The sequence below is a fragment of the Corvus cornix genome, chromosome 11 (assembly GCF_000738735.6).
Source record: "Corvus cornix cornix isolate S_Up_H32 chromosome 11, ASM73873v5, whole genome shotgun sequence".
Classification (NCBI taxonomy): domain Eukaryota; kingdom Metazoa; phylum Chordata; class Aves; order Passeriformes; family Corvidae; genus Corvus; species Corvus cornix.
The window spans coordinates 10,916,422-10,931,835 of NC_046341.1; the positions used below are offsets into that span (position 1 = coordinate 10,916,422).

A 15,414-nucleotide genomic window follows, 5' to 3' on the forward strand; every position below is an offset into this window, starting at 1 on the left:
CATACTGCCATTTGCTTTCACTTTCCTTCAAAATCACAACTTACCCTAGTTTATAACAATCACAGTACAAATTATTCCTGCCAAACCACTGTAATTCACAGTTCTAACACCAAGCCAAATCCTTTTTTTTTTCTGTGTAGCATGTCCATAAACATATATACACAAATACAAATCCATATGCTCTGTATCTGATCACTTCTAGGATTGAATAAATGAGAACTAGATATAATTTTAAATATTGGTAATCATTAATCAATTTTTACATACCACATAACATAAATTCTAAAAACACAGATTAATTTATTTTCAAGAAACACTATTCTCAGTGTTCAAATGTGGTCTTTTATGCAGTTTTTCTACTAAGAAATAGATTTCTGAGAACATTAAAGCATATCATAGAATCTTCTGGCTTGGAAGGTACCTTAAAGACAATTTAGTTCCATCCCCCATGGGCAGGGACACCTTCCACTATCCCAGGTTGCTCCAAGCCCTGTCCAAATTGGCCCTGAACACTTCCAGGGATGGGGCAGCCACAGCTTCTCCGGACAACCTGTGCCAGGGCCTTGACAGCCTCACAGTAAACAATTTCTTCCTAATATCCAAACAAAACCTGCCCTCTGTCAGTTTAAAACCATTCCCCCTTGTCCTGGCACTCCATGCTCTTGTGAAAGGCTTTGCAAAGAATAATGAGACTGGTAAAACAATAGCTCAATACTACAGCATCATTATTTCCCCAATAAATAATAAGGCTCAATAAACATACTATTGATACAAAGATCTTTTGTTATTCTACTATATGTCCATCCAAGGTTCTGGGGGGACAATGGTGGAAACAGCACACGGTTTTATACAGTCTACACCAGCCCCACCACACTGACTCTGCTTTCACTGAAATCAGCATAGCTGCCAACAACATAGTTCCCATCAACAATAAAAGGGTGGCAAGACTAGGTTCTAAAATATCCTTCCAGGATTGACAGTGGATTCACAAGGATGCAGCAGGAACCATGATCTGAGGTTTTCCCTCCCTGTCAGACCCAGGGCAACTTGCAGTACCGCCAAATGCATTCTAATGCTCTCTAAACTCTTTTCCTATGTTTTTCCTGCTGCAAAGAACTGCAAGCAGTTGACCCCAGTGCTCATTCCCTATAAACGCCTTTTCTCTAAATTTAAGTTTATATGATTCAGAAGTCACATAAAGAAGTTAATTAGATCATCACAGTTCAAATCCCCAGTATGGGTGTGTATGGATTTGTGTGTAGAGCGTGTACACACACATACAGTCACACTGTGCATCAGCTCTGGTGCTCTATCCACTATGGGAAAACTTATAACATGTGGTGGAGGAGAAAGAAACCTGTTTAAGCCACAGTCTCAGCTCAGACATAGAGACCAATTTACACAATTCAAACACAAGACTGGGAATAACCTATCTGCACAATTTTGATTTCTGCTGATTGTGGTATGTGCATTTATGCCTTAAATACTAACACAGAGCTCTTCACATTTTACACACAAGTGCAGGTATTTAGTACACACAACTGTATACATCCAAGAGTATAAAAATAGAGTGAAGATCACAAAAGAAGCCCTGTTACAGTAAGAATTAAGTACAAGACAATAGAATTCTAGTTATCCAAAACTGCAGCTCACCAAGATCAGCTGTATGCACAAGAACACCTACAAATGTCAAATTTGTAACTCAGGTGCAAATCCACCTGGAGGGGAAGGCAGAGGCAAGACCACACCATGGGCACAGCTACACAACCCATCCATGGTTCTCCCACGTGGGCCATCAGAAATGCACCTCACTGCCCCACAGGACGTAAATTGTCCTAAACTTCTGCTGGCTTATGCCAGTGCACATTATCACCTCAATGTTGTCAGAGTGATTTTCCCAGAATGCTGTCGGAGTGGGAAGGCTGCCCCTTGAACAATTCCAGTTTATAACAGAAATGTTATAATGGTTCACATCAACGCAGCTCAGATCTCAACCAGCTCACGTAAGGGTTAAAAATAGAAAGTGCTATCCACTGGTTTACTCTGATGTTCCTGTAGATATTGTCACTGGATGTATCCTCAGAAGAATTCTATTCAACACCTCTGTCTTTAAGTACAAAGCTGTAGGCTGTAGCAGCTTTAGGAAACATAAGTATCCTTTTTTCTGCTGCACAGTATCTGTGTGTGAAATTCTCTAAAGGGGTTTAAGTATTTACCCTGAACACTATCAGACAGTTTCTAAAATTTTCCTTATCCTGTTGCAGAAACACTTCAAAGAGAATCATAAACACAGTCTTTTGTGCTTTCAGCACACATGTTGTTTTGGAAGCTTAAGTCTGAATTCCCTCAGAATTGTAAATAATTTTTTTCCTCAAAGATGTGCAATACAACTTTACTTATTTTTTTCTTTTTACAGATTCATTGTGATTCTACTACAGACAATGCTAAATCCTTTCTCCCATTTCTGACAGCTAAAAATATTGAGGTCAAAGAAATTATTGCCAGAAAAAGAAGGGAAAAAAAAAAAAAAAAAAAGAAAAATAAGTCTCCAGGATCAGGTTTTGTTGTTGTTGTTTAAGATAAAAGATACATTTCCAGAAACATCTGACTCCCAGTGTACATAAAATATAACCTGACAAAAATACATTTATTTGAAGGCTCTGGCCTAAACAGATAAGGAAAGCCCCAAAAGACAAGAAATACAGGCAAAATTTGGGTCTTCGAGCTGCCATGTTGTACCTACATTTCACAGCTCATTAGGCAAATCCGATCACCCATCGCCACATGGCCCTCCAATAAAGTGTGACACTGCAATATCTGAGCACAACGGGAAAACCAGAAGAGAAATTAAAATAATACCTCAGAGTTCCTGGAATTTTGGCTGACAAGGTCAAACCAATTCAAATGTCAGTTAAGTTGCTATGCAATTTCTGAAAGAAGCTAAACAACCAACCAGCCTGTTTGTGATCCCATTATCTATTTTTTTAAAAATAATTGGTTAGTTGTTTAAAGTGCCAAAGTCTACAAAAGCTAGGAGAATTCCTTGTAAAAGCATATTTTTTCTTAGAGCTTTTCATGGTTATCTGGGAACTGAAATGCTCTGATTTAAATACATATTTAAACCCTTGCTTTAATTTGGAAAAAAAAAAGGCTCTGGGCTGAGATTTTGTAGCTCAAGTTTCAGCGTAGACTCAATTCTAACTGTCAGGCTGTAAGCCCCTGACAGTAGTGGCTTATAGCTGGAACTATGACATACTTCATATATAGCAATAGGAGCAAATAATGAAATAGACCTCAAAAAGGAAAGAAAAATAATTTTACAAGAAAATAGCCTTGCTCTGATTTCAATTCAGTTGTATAAACTGATTAAAAGCTTGTTATTGAGAGTAACAGTAATAACAAGACTAGAGATAGTTTTTAAAAAGTTTTACAAATCAAGATGAAAGTTGTGCAGAAAGATACCAGTCTGCATGAAATGCCACTTTGATCATTCTACTTACACCGAGTGTGCACGCTTCTGCTTTTGCACTACTACAAATTAAAAGGTGTGCTGCATTTCATTATCATCAGCTCTATTTTAAGATGCCAATAAGTGAAACAAATTACTTGTGTTTTAGTTATCCCATTAAGAAATTACTTCCTCAAGATCTATGTTTCATTCCTTCAAGCAGTCCCTTCACTGTAGGCAGACAGTTGTGCTGTTAAATGCAACTCCAAGCCACTCACACTTTTCTCTACATTTCAGTTCCACACTTTCTTTTGTCTTGCCAAATTCCTGCATAAATAAGTGGGATTAAATGGAGCCTAGCCTACCTAACATAATTATATATGTTGTGATTTTATACTGCAATGAAATTGATACATTTTAATAATACCAGTCTTGGCTCTTACCCACTAAAGTCAATAAAGGTTATTAAGGCCAACTGCCATATAAATACATTGCTACATTGCTAAATGGACTGTCAAAGCAGGAAATACAATTCACACCATATAGCACTGTAAGGGCCTTTTTTTTTTTTTTTTAAGGAACACTAGATATGTTTAAAAAAACCTTCAAAAATTCAACGTGCAAGTGTAGCCACATATGTTTACTTTTCATTCCACAAACAAAAATAATTTCATTGATTTACATTTTACTTTCCTAATGGGAATCAACCTAAAACAAAATACCCAAAAAAAGGCTGTCGGACTTCTGCAGTTCTTACAGATTTGGTGTGGTGGTTACAGATTTTCATAGCTAAAATAAATGTCAGATTGCAAGGTTTGCATGATATCAGACCCTGAGAGACAAATTGTCTCTCCACTGAATCTCAGAACAGCTACAGCAAGACTTGCTCACATCACATGAGATTTCAGCTTTTCAGACTTCTCTTTACCCAGAAAGCAAAGCTTGTACGGTCTTTTTTCAAATGGTAACTCTCCCTTTGAATTCTGCAAGCATTTATCCTGATGTTGCAGGCGATAATGTGTTAATCTTGGATGACTTTTAAAAAAAAAACCCCTCCAACATATGAATAGCCTTCATATTTTCATGGGAGGGAAAAAAAAAGGAAGATTGGTTAAACTGCTTTGGATTTAATGGCTCATAAATTCATGAGGTAATATTGTGGGAAATGTGATGTTTTATCAGAATGTCATTCAAATGAAACGTTTAACATTTACATCACAAGAGTGAGCTCCAAGTAAAACTACCCTCAGGGAAAGAAATGCCAGGAATAAACATTATGATAAAATTGTGTGCTTGCTATAATGTACAAAAATATTAAATAAAGCCCACAGGTTTGAAGACACTGGGCTGAACTTCCTGCAATATCATACTCTGCTGTGACAGAAGAGTAATTACAATTAGCAGAATCAGAGATAATTTTGGAAACTTTCTTTTCTTCTTTATAGCTGCTTTACTAAACAAGGGGAAAAATTTTAAAAAGGCACAGACTGACACCAAGACTGACTTTTCTATCACTCTAGACACACATATAAAAAAACTACGTCAACAATTGTTCAGCTCACACACAAAGGAAAAATAGATTGCTTAAATATTTTAAGAAATAATTCCTTTTAAATAGCAAAATTCTTCCAAAACAAGACCAACAATTCTAAGACATTTTTACTTTTAGCATTTTACATTATTCTCTCTTTTTTTTTTTTTTTCCTAAGAATCATCCAGCTAAAATTATAAATTTGGAGGAAAAGAAACCATCCACTGTAGACTACTGGGTACCTTCAAAAACACCCTTGTGATTTAACTTAGCTGTGGAAGCTAAGCATGCACCAAAACACTGCACTTTTTATGTTAAATTGCTGTTGAATTTGTTAACCCGCAATTGATTTCCTGTGTTATGGAATCTTAGAGATTACGGCTAACTTGGAGCAACAGGGATAATTCTGGATGTTAATGCCGCATTTCGAGGGGTTTTTACCGAGGCCGCGCCTGGGAACTGCGGCTCAACATTGCCCCCTAATGGCGCCCTGCGAAACGGCGCAGCGCAAAACGCGGGTTACGGCCCCAAAAATACACCCAGCGCCGGGGCCCGAACACCGCGAGCATCAAATTTACTGAGAGACTCAACAAAACAGACATTCTCAATTAACATTCTCTTCTGTCTCCTCCAATAGCTGAAATTAATTGTGATTAATATGTTATAAGTCATAAAACATTAAAGCAATTCTTAAAATTTAAATTAGAAGCAGCTTCTGTCTTGGCCCAAGCTTCAGTTTGCTGATAAATATCATCCTGAGGCCTGTTGAAAGGAGATACACTGACGCCACCATGTTTCTAATTAGAGACACATGGCAATGTCACACCAATTGCAGAAAACCTAACCCTTGAGAGTTCCAGAGTTTGCTGTTTTTCCATGTTTTCAACACACAATGGATATAAAATATCAACCGTTCTTGTCTCTACCTCATCTAAGCCTGTATTACAAGAGAGTAAGTTGTCATTTGAAAGAAAAACAAACCAAAAGATTTTTTTTAAATTATAAGGGTCGTTCAAAAATATGAGCACAGAAGAACATAAAAATGAGAAAAAAACCCTCCACATAAGCAAGTTTTATTTTTTCTCCTTTTGTAGGAAAATTCAATGTTCACTGATTTCTTGTGGCAACTGATTCCCCAACTGGAAGTTGCATTTTTCCAGGCGTGTTTTCCAAGTCTGAAACCAGACATTGCTGGAGAAGCTCACAATACATTTGAGCAGCTGAATCACAACACTTCCAGCGAGACTCAAGAACACGTTCTTGTTGCACCACGTCTCCAGAGCCTCAAACACACCCCTGATAAAAATCACACTCAGCACCCTCAGCTACAATACAAACTCTTCCAAGCCAGTACAGGCAAACAAGGCTTTATGCTGTGACCAGCAGAAGTGACCAAGAAGCAGCTTCTGATGCAGAAGGCTGGAGAGGAGCACCATGGGTTTGCCAGCCCCTTCTGAGTGCAAATCCAGAAACAGGCATGCTGACAACCGCTTTGAAAACTTTGACAGCACAGTCTCTCACCTCAGGCTCTACATGGACAGCAGCAGCAACAGGATGACAGTGTTTGGCACTGAATCCATTTTCAAGGAATGCATGATGTACTTTGAAGTACCCAGAAAACATTATTACATTTGTTCTTGAAATAATCCCCTCGTGCAGGTTCTGGCTATGGTCTATCTGTGCAGGTGGACCACAGACAGTTGTACTTCCAGATCACCAATTTTGTGCTCAACTTTCCTCAGACACATGCACCACTGTTGTCATTAGCACTGTTGTCTATCTGGGTGTTGTACAAAAAAGTTGACAGTGCACAGCATTTGTGTGGTGTAATATATGGCTGTCATCTTATGAGGCTCTAAAAGGCTCATATGAGGCTTTTACGAGGCTTTCAAACTTTAAAAACAAGCAAAGTCAAGAGCTAACTAAAATCCTGGGGGTTTGGATCTGATTTTGCTCACATTTTTTCTAGCTACTGGGGGATAAAAGTAAGAGGAGACAGTGAAAGGCTGACATTGATTCTGCTTCTCATATGTTCTGAATAAAGTCTAAAACCCATTACTTCAGTACAATTAAAAACATAATTGTGAGTGCTCTCAGAATTAAGCCCTAGAGGCTTTAGACTTTAGAACTAGTACTTACCATAATCTCCATTTTTCTCCAAAATTCTTCCAATTTAGCCATAGGCTTAAGCCACCAATCAGTGCACTTCAAATACCTCTTGCCTTGGAACCAAAACTGTCTAAGCCACTCAAATTCGACCTGCAAGATAAAAACATACTGCACCATAAACATCCATGGTCATTATCTGGGGCAGGAATGGGGTAATGCAAGAATCCAGCTATACCTGAACAGCCCCACAGAAAAGGAGCAGTCACCAAAGTAGTCATTTCTAAACACACCCTTACACCCAGCTGTTTATTTCTATTCCAGATCAATTTGTGACCTGAGCTACTCTCTTCAAACCCAGAGAGGTGCAAAACTCAACTCTCTTTTTTTCCTCTGTTTTTCACATGTTGTACATGCACAACAAACATTAAAAATTCCAGTTTACTCACAATTCAGCCAAATATGCACCAACTCTGCCTTATCGTGATTAACACTGTGGGTTTCAAATTGTTTCAGTCATAAAAGATTGAAAAAAACTTGCAGTAATAACACTGCTAGAATGCAGCCCAGTTGCTGTGGAATGAGAGGGTGGCACTACAAGGAATCACAGCGTCTCATCCTTCACCAGACAACCCAGTTACCAGAGATGCTGCTTTTCTTTAAGAGTAATCCATAGTTCTGGTCTTTAGAATTCCATATTTATCTTTGTTGTGGTAGTTAGGTTTCACACTGAGTTCAAAGCTGCTTTAATCATTATTTGTACCACAAAGAAGATTTGTTTATCCCTGCTCAACTCTGATGATGCAAACAAAGACAACCAAGGGGAAAGAATAAAGAAAACTGCCCAAAGCTGTCACCTAATGCTTCCTTTCCTACAAGAGAAAACTGAACAGCTACAGAAATCTGAAAGTGGTCCAGTTAACATTAACTAAAGGTTTGGTCAATATGTTAAAGATTACAATAAAAAATACTTACATTTTCAGTGTATAAAAAGAATATTAAAGCACATATGTTAGTAAAATACAACATGATTAGTTGGCAGACACAGACCTTAAAGTGTTTCTAAAAAACCTGACTGCTAGCTGGCGACTTTTTAGCACAGAAGTTTGATGACATCCTTCCTAAAAAAAAAAAAAAAAAGCTGAAGGAAACTTTGCTTCCTCTATAATATTAACAAGGTATGAAGGATCCAGTTATGGTTTGGTGAAAAAAGGTAAAAAAATCAGTATGTGCAGCTTTGGGAAAGCTGAGCGTATCATTATTCAGTTAGAATTTTAAGAACTTTTCTTTTCTCTCTCTCTCCACTTCTTTTTGTGTTTTTTTGGCCTCTACCACGTGATATTTGGAAAACAGGCTCCATGAAATTAATCATGAGGCCATTAATCAATGAAAAAAAAAACCTTTTTATTAAAATCAATGTTAAAATATGTCTCATCATAGGTCTATTTCAGTCAATCTGATTTTTAACTAGTCGTATTGATTTGCTACAATAATGTATGTAATTTCACTCTAACTGCAATCTGGCGTATTAGCAAAAATTTAAATGTATCTTGATCCTATACACAATATATATAATTTGCCATACAAGAGCTGCTTTTTAGGTCTAAGACAAAGTATAGCAACAAACTAATTCATTTTCTGCAGGATTAGCTGGTCTCATCAGAGGTCAGTGTGTACCTAATTGCAACAAGAGGCTGCTAAATGATGTGGACTGCCATCTAATAAAGCTATGAAACTCTGCTCTGCATTCATCTCACAGCATCTCTGTTTAGCTCTAACCTGGGTTAATAAATTGGGGTTGGGGAGAAAAACAATGTTTTAGCCTCCAAGGTGGCCACCAATCTGCTTGACAAGTGACTGCTCTGAACTATGACCTCTGAACAGGTAATTGTTGATTCTGAGAAAGAAAATTAACTTGATGAGGCAAGAGTGACATGATTTCTCTCTGTAATAACTTTTTCTGTAGCAGGAACTCACTCCTCTTGGCTTCTCTCCTCCCATGCACAGGAGAAGCTGTATTGGTAAAAAAACCCTCAACACTAAATACTGCAGAGACACAGAAAGCTCATTTCTAGCCTTATTGGCACGGAAGTTACAGAACATTCATCTTCTCTGACAAAACTCTCAGGTAAACAGCTCTTGCTAAGGATTTTGTCAAAGAGTTTTAATTTGGAGACTCCCATACATGAGAACTAACTTTAGTTATCATTAGAAAACATTTTACATGACTGAAGAGAACACAGCTTAAACATATTTACATATAAAAATATATAGACTGAGTATCTGAGGAATAATTTTCATCTTCTGATTTTCACTTATGACTTACATCTGTGCAAGTAAGCTCAGAATCAGGCCTCATATGTCTAATCTCAACATATTTTCAAATTGTCCTTTCAGCAATGATTAAAGGCCAATTTTAGGTTATTGTTAATACTGGGTAGTAAAAGGCCAACAGTAGCATCTAACATTTTGTGAGGCAATGCTCCTCAGTCAATTATTTAAAAGTACTGGTTATTAAATGCCACACATGTAGGTGATCTGTATTTTCTCTCTGCCATACTAGTCAGCCACCAACCATGCTGTCAGCTTACTGTAATGTGCTAAAACATACCATCCTTCCTTTGGATGCCTACACCCTCTCCCTTTCTCATCAGTGACCTCAGTGTCTAACACCACATCCCTTCAACTCAGTTAGCCCAGGCTTTCTACCTCCCTGTGCACTCTCCAAGCTCAATTTATCTACTGCTGCCATAAAAATGGGTTTGTTGTAGGCAAAAGTGACTGTACCTCACAAGCAGCAGGGCAACCAATTCAGTCTCTAATCATGGTAATCAGGATCTGATTATCACAGGTGAGCAAATACCCTGATGAGAACAAACCCCTACCTTTCAAAATTGAGTACTTACTTTGAAACCTGCCATATTTTCAACACAATCCCATGACTCTAAGAAGACTTCCTCTAGTGTTTTACTACACTGAGAACATCTGGGCATTAGTTTGGTGTTGGCAAATACAGAAGCCTTGAAAGTACCTCACACCAACATGAACTATTAGCAGATTTTACATTAGTCAGAGCAAGAAAAATTTTCTTTGAAATGGGCAGAACAGGGTGGTGAAGATCTTTTCTGCAGATTTATTTTTGTATGTATGAGTATTTTCATGATCTGTCCAGCAGTATTTAGTTCCTTTCAAAAGAATTTAGATGCCAATGGTTTTCCCCGGGTGTAGCTCTGTTTGGGATATACTCAGCAGCTGTATATGTTTTGGAAAGCTAAGTAGGAGGAAAGTAGTAGTAGGAGCAAGAGGTTGCCATTCAGAGAATTGTGCAAGATCATTTCTTTCAGGACAAATTATTCCTGACCAAACAACAATCTGATTGTGACTGTGTGAGTTGTCAGGCTATTGTACTCCACAGCTGCCAGGTAACTACATCTGCTCACCCTGCTACACCCCTGCCACTGAAGTATTTGTTCATACTGCAAGCCCACAAGCTACTCAGACAAGCTGCACGTGAACACCCTTAATTAAGGTTATCTTTACTTAACAACTACAAAGTACACACTGAGAGCGAAGTGACTCACACATCTAACACACAGTACATACCTTGCAATTACTCAGATATTCCTTTGAAGGCTGTTTTAGTGGGGGAGACCATGACAACAAAGCCAGGTTTAAAGAAATATTAAACTTCCACCTGGCTGCCCGCTAGAGATGCAAAAATCCTCCTCAGGTTAGCATCTTACTTTTTCAACAGGAATACCTCTGTCAGGACATCCAAGACAGGGTCCTGACAAATGAACTCTGGGAAATCTAACATCAAGTAAGGACATCCCCCAGATCCTCTTTTAGAGGTTTCTCTGCCCACCACAAAATTGGAAAAAACCAAAATCTCCACCTATGCTTCAGATCCTCAGTTCAAACACATTTTATCAGCACAGCAAGTCAATTTTCCTGCCCAGGAGTACAAAAGTGAAGGCACAGAATCATTCCTCATTCTTTCAGACCCACTCTTAGGCTTTTTCCCTCGAGCAGACACAGATAATTCATCCAGGCCTCATTTGGCAGAGCAGTTAATTTCAGCACAGACTGTGAACCTGCTAAACTACTGTATTTTAGCTTGGTACTGTGATGGTTCTGTTCTAGTTAATGTTCTCTGATGACTGCTTTGGAGGCACCAGCAGGGGGGTAAAAAGAATGAACCCATAGCATTTCAGGAAGATAAAGAACCAGGAAGAATGGCTGCATCTAGTTATAAGAGTTAAACTGAAGAACTTCAGTTATGACAATATTTTAAAATAAAATACAACAGTATCATCACCTCTAGATACTATCTCATTTCAAGCTCATGATCTCTGGTTCAGAGGAAGAGAAAAAAATCACAAGGAGGTTTATAAATAGCACAGAAAGCTGTATATCAGAAATACCCAGGCAAAACTGGGAAATTTGGTGGCAGTTCTCCATTAATCCTAGGGAGATTTGGATTTTTCTGCTATTTTGATTTTGCATTAAAAGTTGCTAACAAACTAAGAGAGTCAAATTAAAGGCTCATTTTCATCAGTAAGCAGTTTGATTTTTTAAAGAAACAAAAGTCTCTTGTTCTTCCACCTGCCTGATAAAGTTTGAACCTAAAACCTGTATTAGTGCCTGAAAAGACACAGACTTATCATGCAGCATGAAAGAAGGTAGGAAGCTTTTATATTCAAGAAAAGTTGCATTAGTTTCACAGGTCTTTATATTTTCAGCTCAGTGATGTTTGAAAAAGAAACAGGCATTTACCATAGAGATAAGCCTCTAGAAATTTTGTCTACTTGTGCAGCAATAAATGAAAATTAAGTAGCACTCTAACAGCAAGTGAAGACTTGACCCTGGGATAAAAAATAATAAAAAAGAATAGAAAGTAGGTGGATGGGTAGTCTCTTTTCAAATTAAATATAGGTCCAATGTATCTACTAAGTGCACAATATGTACAAGCTAAACAAGGATTGCTGTTACAGTATATCCCATATGTGTAACAGGAAACATCCCTGTATGTCACATTGCAAAATTATTCAGGTGACTGCAAACACCAGGGGCTACTCTCTCACCTGATGTAAACAGCACATGGCTTTGATGTTAAAGGACCCGTGCAAATTTACACCAGCTGTGCCTGTGGCCCTTGCTGTGCAAACCACATATGCGTGTAGTTTTATGGACTGAGCCTGATTAATGTTTTGTAAACCCCTGCATGCATCAGACTTCTTTAAATTGCCCTAGGAGCTGTTTTGGTAAAAGTCAAGGGCGCAAATCTTTTGCCAACACTATGCTCCATTTTACCCAGTGTAAACACAGTACAGATAAAAATGTGTTCTACAAAGTTTTAGTAGCACTACACAATATTATATTCCTCAGCAGACAGCAATTTAAACATTTTATATGCATTTTGAGTTGAGTGAAAATGACCTATGTACAGCTTCTAATTTATCTTAGTAGAAATACAGCACAGGTCCAAGCACAAAAGCACGGCCAGCATCAGTGGAATCCTGTCAAAGTGCATTAACACACTTGCATCTTTTGTAGAACTAAATGACCTGCTTAAGTATGTGCCTCACAATTATTTCCAGTGTATTTTCTTCAGAACATACTTTAGAGCCCACACTCACAATTGTCCCACCCGTGGCATTATGCAAAAACCTGGTTCAACACAAACCAGGAAGGAATAACTAAAAAATTTTACCTGCTCTTTCCCTTTAATCCCTTCTCTCTCTTCCTTTCTGTTAGAGAAGTGCTAGAGTAGTCTGTCTGTCCACCACAGCAAGTTCTGGTGTAATATTTTGTGAAACTTCTCTTACTTTACCAGCAGAGGGATCTTAAGAAGGAAAAATGAAAACTTCCACGATAATCCCAATTACTGTACCCAAGTAAAAAAGTCATAAAAGCCACATTGCCAACAGGTACAAAGCACAGCTGAACACACTTAATTGCCATTAACTCCATGAGGAGACTGCATTGCTCAGACCTGGCTGAAGTATTTTCAGTGCAGATCATCTCACCTCGTTATGTATTTCTTCTACTTGCTTCACAACTGCAGCTTCCAGTGATTTCAAAGACAAAGCCATTGAATCAGAATCAGTCTGTAAATTCTGGAGTGCCAGTTCACATTGTCCAAGTATGTATTCCAATGTTCCTCTTGAAGACTATAAAGACACAATAAAAACTTATATATAGCCAGTTCAGAAAATATGTATTTCTCAACTATATTTCATCAGCAATCCACGAGTTGTGGTGCAGCACATTCTCAATTCACATCTGGTAAGCCTACCTGGGAGGTAAGGCCAACTACCAATACAGAACCAAGTGTACATGAACCACAATTCTGGGTACAACACCACGGTGCAGCATATATGGCACCAGGATATTGGCTTTACGAGTGAAACACTTTTGGTACTTACATCTGCCACCCTGTGAGTTGAGCTGAACCGAGGTGATAAACCAGCCAGAACACAGTGCTGATGTGTCATATTGAGATCATCTAGGGACAGATTAGAAAACCTTAAGTACAGGGAAAAAATTATACTTAATAAAAGTTAATCTTGTTGAATATGAATTAAGTACAGTACTTTTTTTGCTTTAATGCTTAGAGAATTCATAGCTCCAATGTGTTGCAGAGCACAATAACTATTCACCATCCTACAGTGAGAAATACTTCTACTTACACTAGTTTTCTCCAAATTTATACAGTGTAGAAGTGACATTTTCCCACCTCTTATGGGGAAAGTTCAACTAAATACATTAATTCCTCCAAAGCTGAGGATCACTCAACAGACTACTTGGAAGTGACAATCTCTTTCCCAAAAATCACTAAAAAATACTGATTTTTTTTTTTAAAAAAAGGAAGAAAAGAACCCCCATACACATTACTTCACCTTTTTATCTGACACCCAAATCTGTTCAAAGAACTGTCTCCAAATAACTTTTTTGTGATTTCCTTGTAGCCTGCCAGAGGACTGACATGGACTCCAGTTCATGAACTGGCAAACAAACAACCCTGGAGATTGAACCTATTTGGTTGCCATCAAGAATTTCATCAAAATTATTGTAACTGAAGAATGCCTGAACTCTGAAAAATCAGCACTTTTAAGGAGACTTACTCCTCTGGAAAAGTTCAGACTAGATCTAATAACAACGCTCATATTTATGTTGAAAGCCATTCATGAAATGCTTTCAATTCAAATGAATTGTTGAATTCAATTCAATTTTGTTCTTGAAGTCAGGCTGCTCTCTCAACCTTAAGACATTCAGGAAAATTTATCAAAAATTTGTGTAAAATCACTCCTGGGATGCAGTTTTGTATGGCATAGAAAGAGATTTAAAGAATCATACAAAACTAGGTGACCTGATGAGTCAGCAAGAAAAAAATCATCATAGACAAAATTAGAAGAGAACAGGAATAGAGGCCTACAAAGATGTCAGTTAACCAGGAGTCTGTATTTCTAGTAAGATTTATTCTTTCAGGGAACCAGCATGACGAGAAATTATCAAGCTTCATATAAAAACTATTTCTCTTTAAGAGATCAATATTTGCAAACCTGAAGCCTGATATCCCAAATTCCTACTAATTTTTGAAAACACTCTTCTGACCATAATAACGAGACTATTGTATGGAACAGAATACAGTGTGTAAGACTTCACTGTATCCTTTATTACTGGAAAAAATACATGGTCTAAAACTTTTATTTTGCCTTGCAGCAAGTCTGAAGCTTTAAAACTGAAGAAGTCTAGTAAATAAGAAATCAGAAAAATTACTTAAGTTATCCTAGTTGTACAGTGTCTTTTTATGAATTTTACAAGCATTTATTAACATATCCAAGACAGCAGAGAGCATGATAAACTTGAAAAAAATTAAAAATAAAAATCAGAAAAATAATTTATACAAGAAGTAGCAGACAAGTGTTAAAAACAGGATTGAATTTGCACTGAGATGGTTTAGATGGGAGGTTTATTTTCTGTTTGCATGAGGTTTGCAGAGAGCTGCAGTTGAAAAGCTTGAGGAAAATGCTACAAAACATAAAAAAAGAACTTATGAAAAAACTATTTCCTTTAGAAACACGTGAAGGTAAATTGCACAGAACCCAGCCTTGCACAGAACATTATCTTCCCTGGACATTGCAATATGTATATATCACAATCACTTTCAACAAGAATTGTGTCCAAAAAACAAACTTAAACACTTCCACTTCCCCTTTCAGTGATCATTCATTGTGGTGTGTTTTATGTAGCAAACATAGAATTAGACTTATTGCATTTTGATTTGCACCTTTATACAAAACCTTGGCAAATTTTTCATTGTAGA

The 15,414-nt window shown here is 37.6% G+C and overlaps 1 protein-coding gene across 4 annotated transcripts in view; it reads right to left on the reverse strand.

Annotated features, from left to right (window-relative positions):
- The window catches only part of FTO (FTO alpha-ketoglutarate dependent dioxygenase), a 231,995-nt gene that overhangs the window by 156,447 nt on the left and 60,134 nt on the right, over window positions 1-15,414 (reverse strand). For 3 of the 4 annotated variants that reach the window (XM_019284214.3, XM_010396597.4, XM_019284218.2), the window contains exons 5-7: window positions 13,514-13,593; window positions 13,115-13,258; window positions 7,119-7,238 (exon numbers count right to left, since the gene is read on the reverse strand). In XM_019284214.3, the coding sequence (XP_019139759.1) occupies window positions 7,119-7,238; window positions 13,115-13,258; window positions 13,514-13,593 (344 nt within the window). The remainder of the gene's footprint in view (window positions 1-7,118; window positions 7,239-13,114; window positions 13,259-13,513; window positions 13,594-15,414) is intronic. The other variant, XM_039558183.1, reaches the window with a different exon arrangement.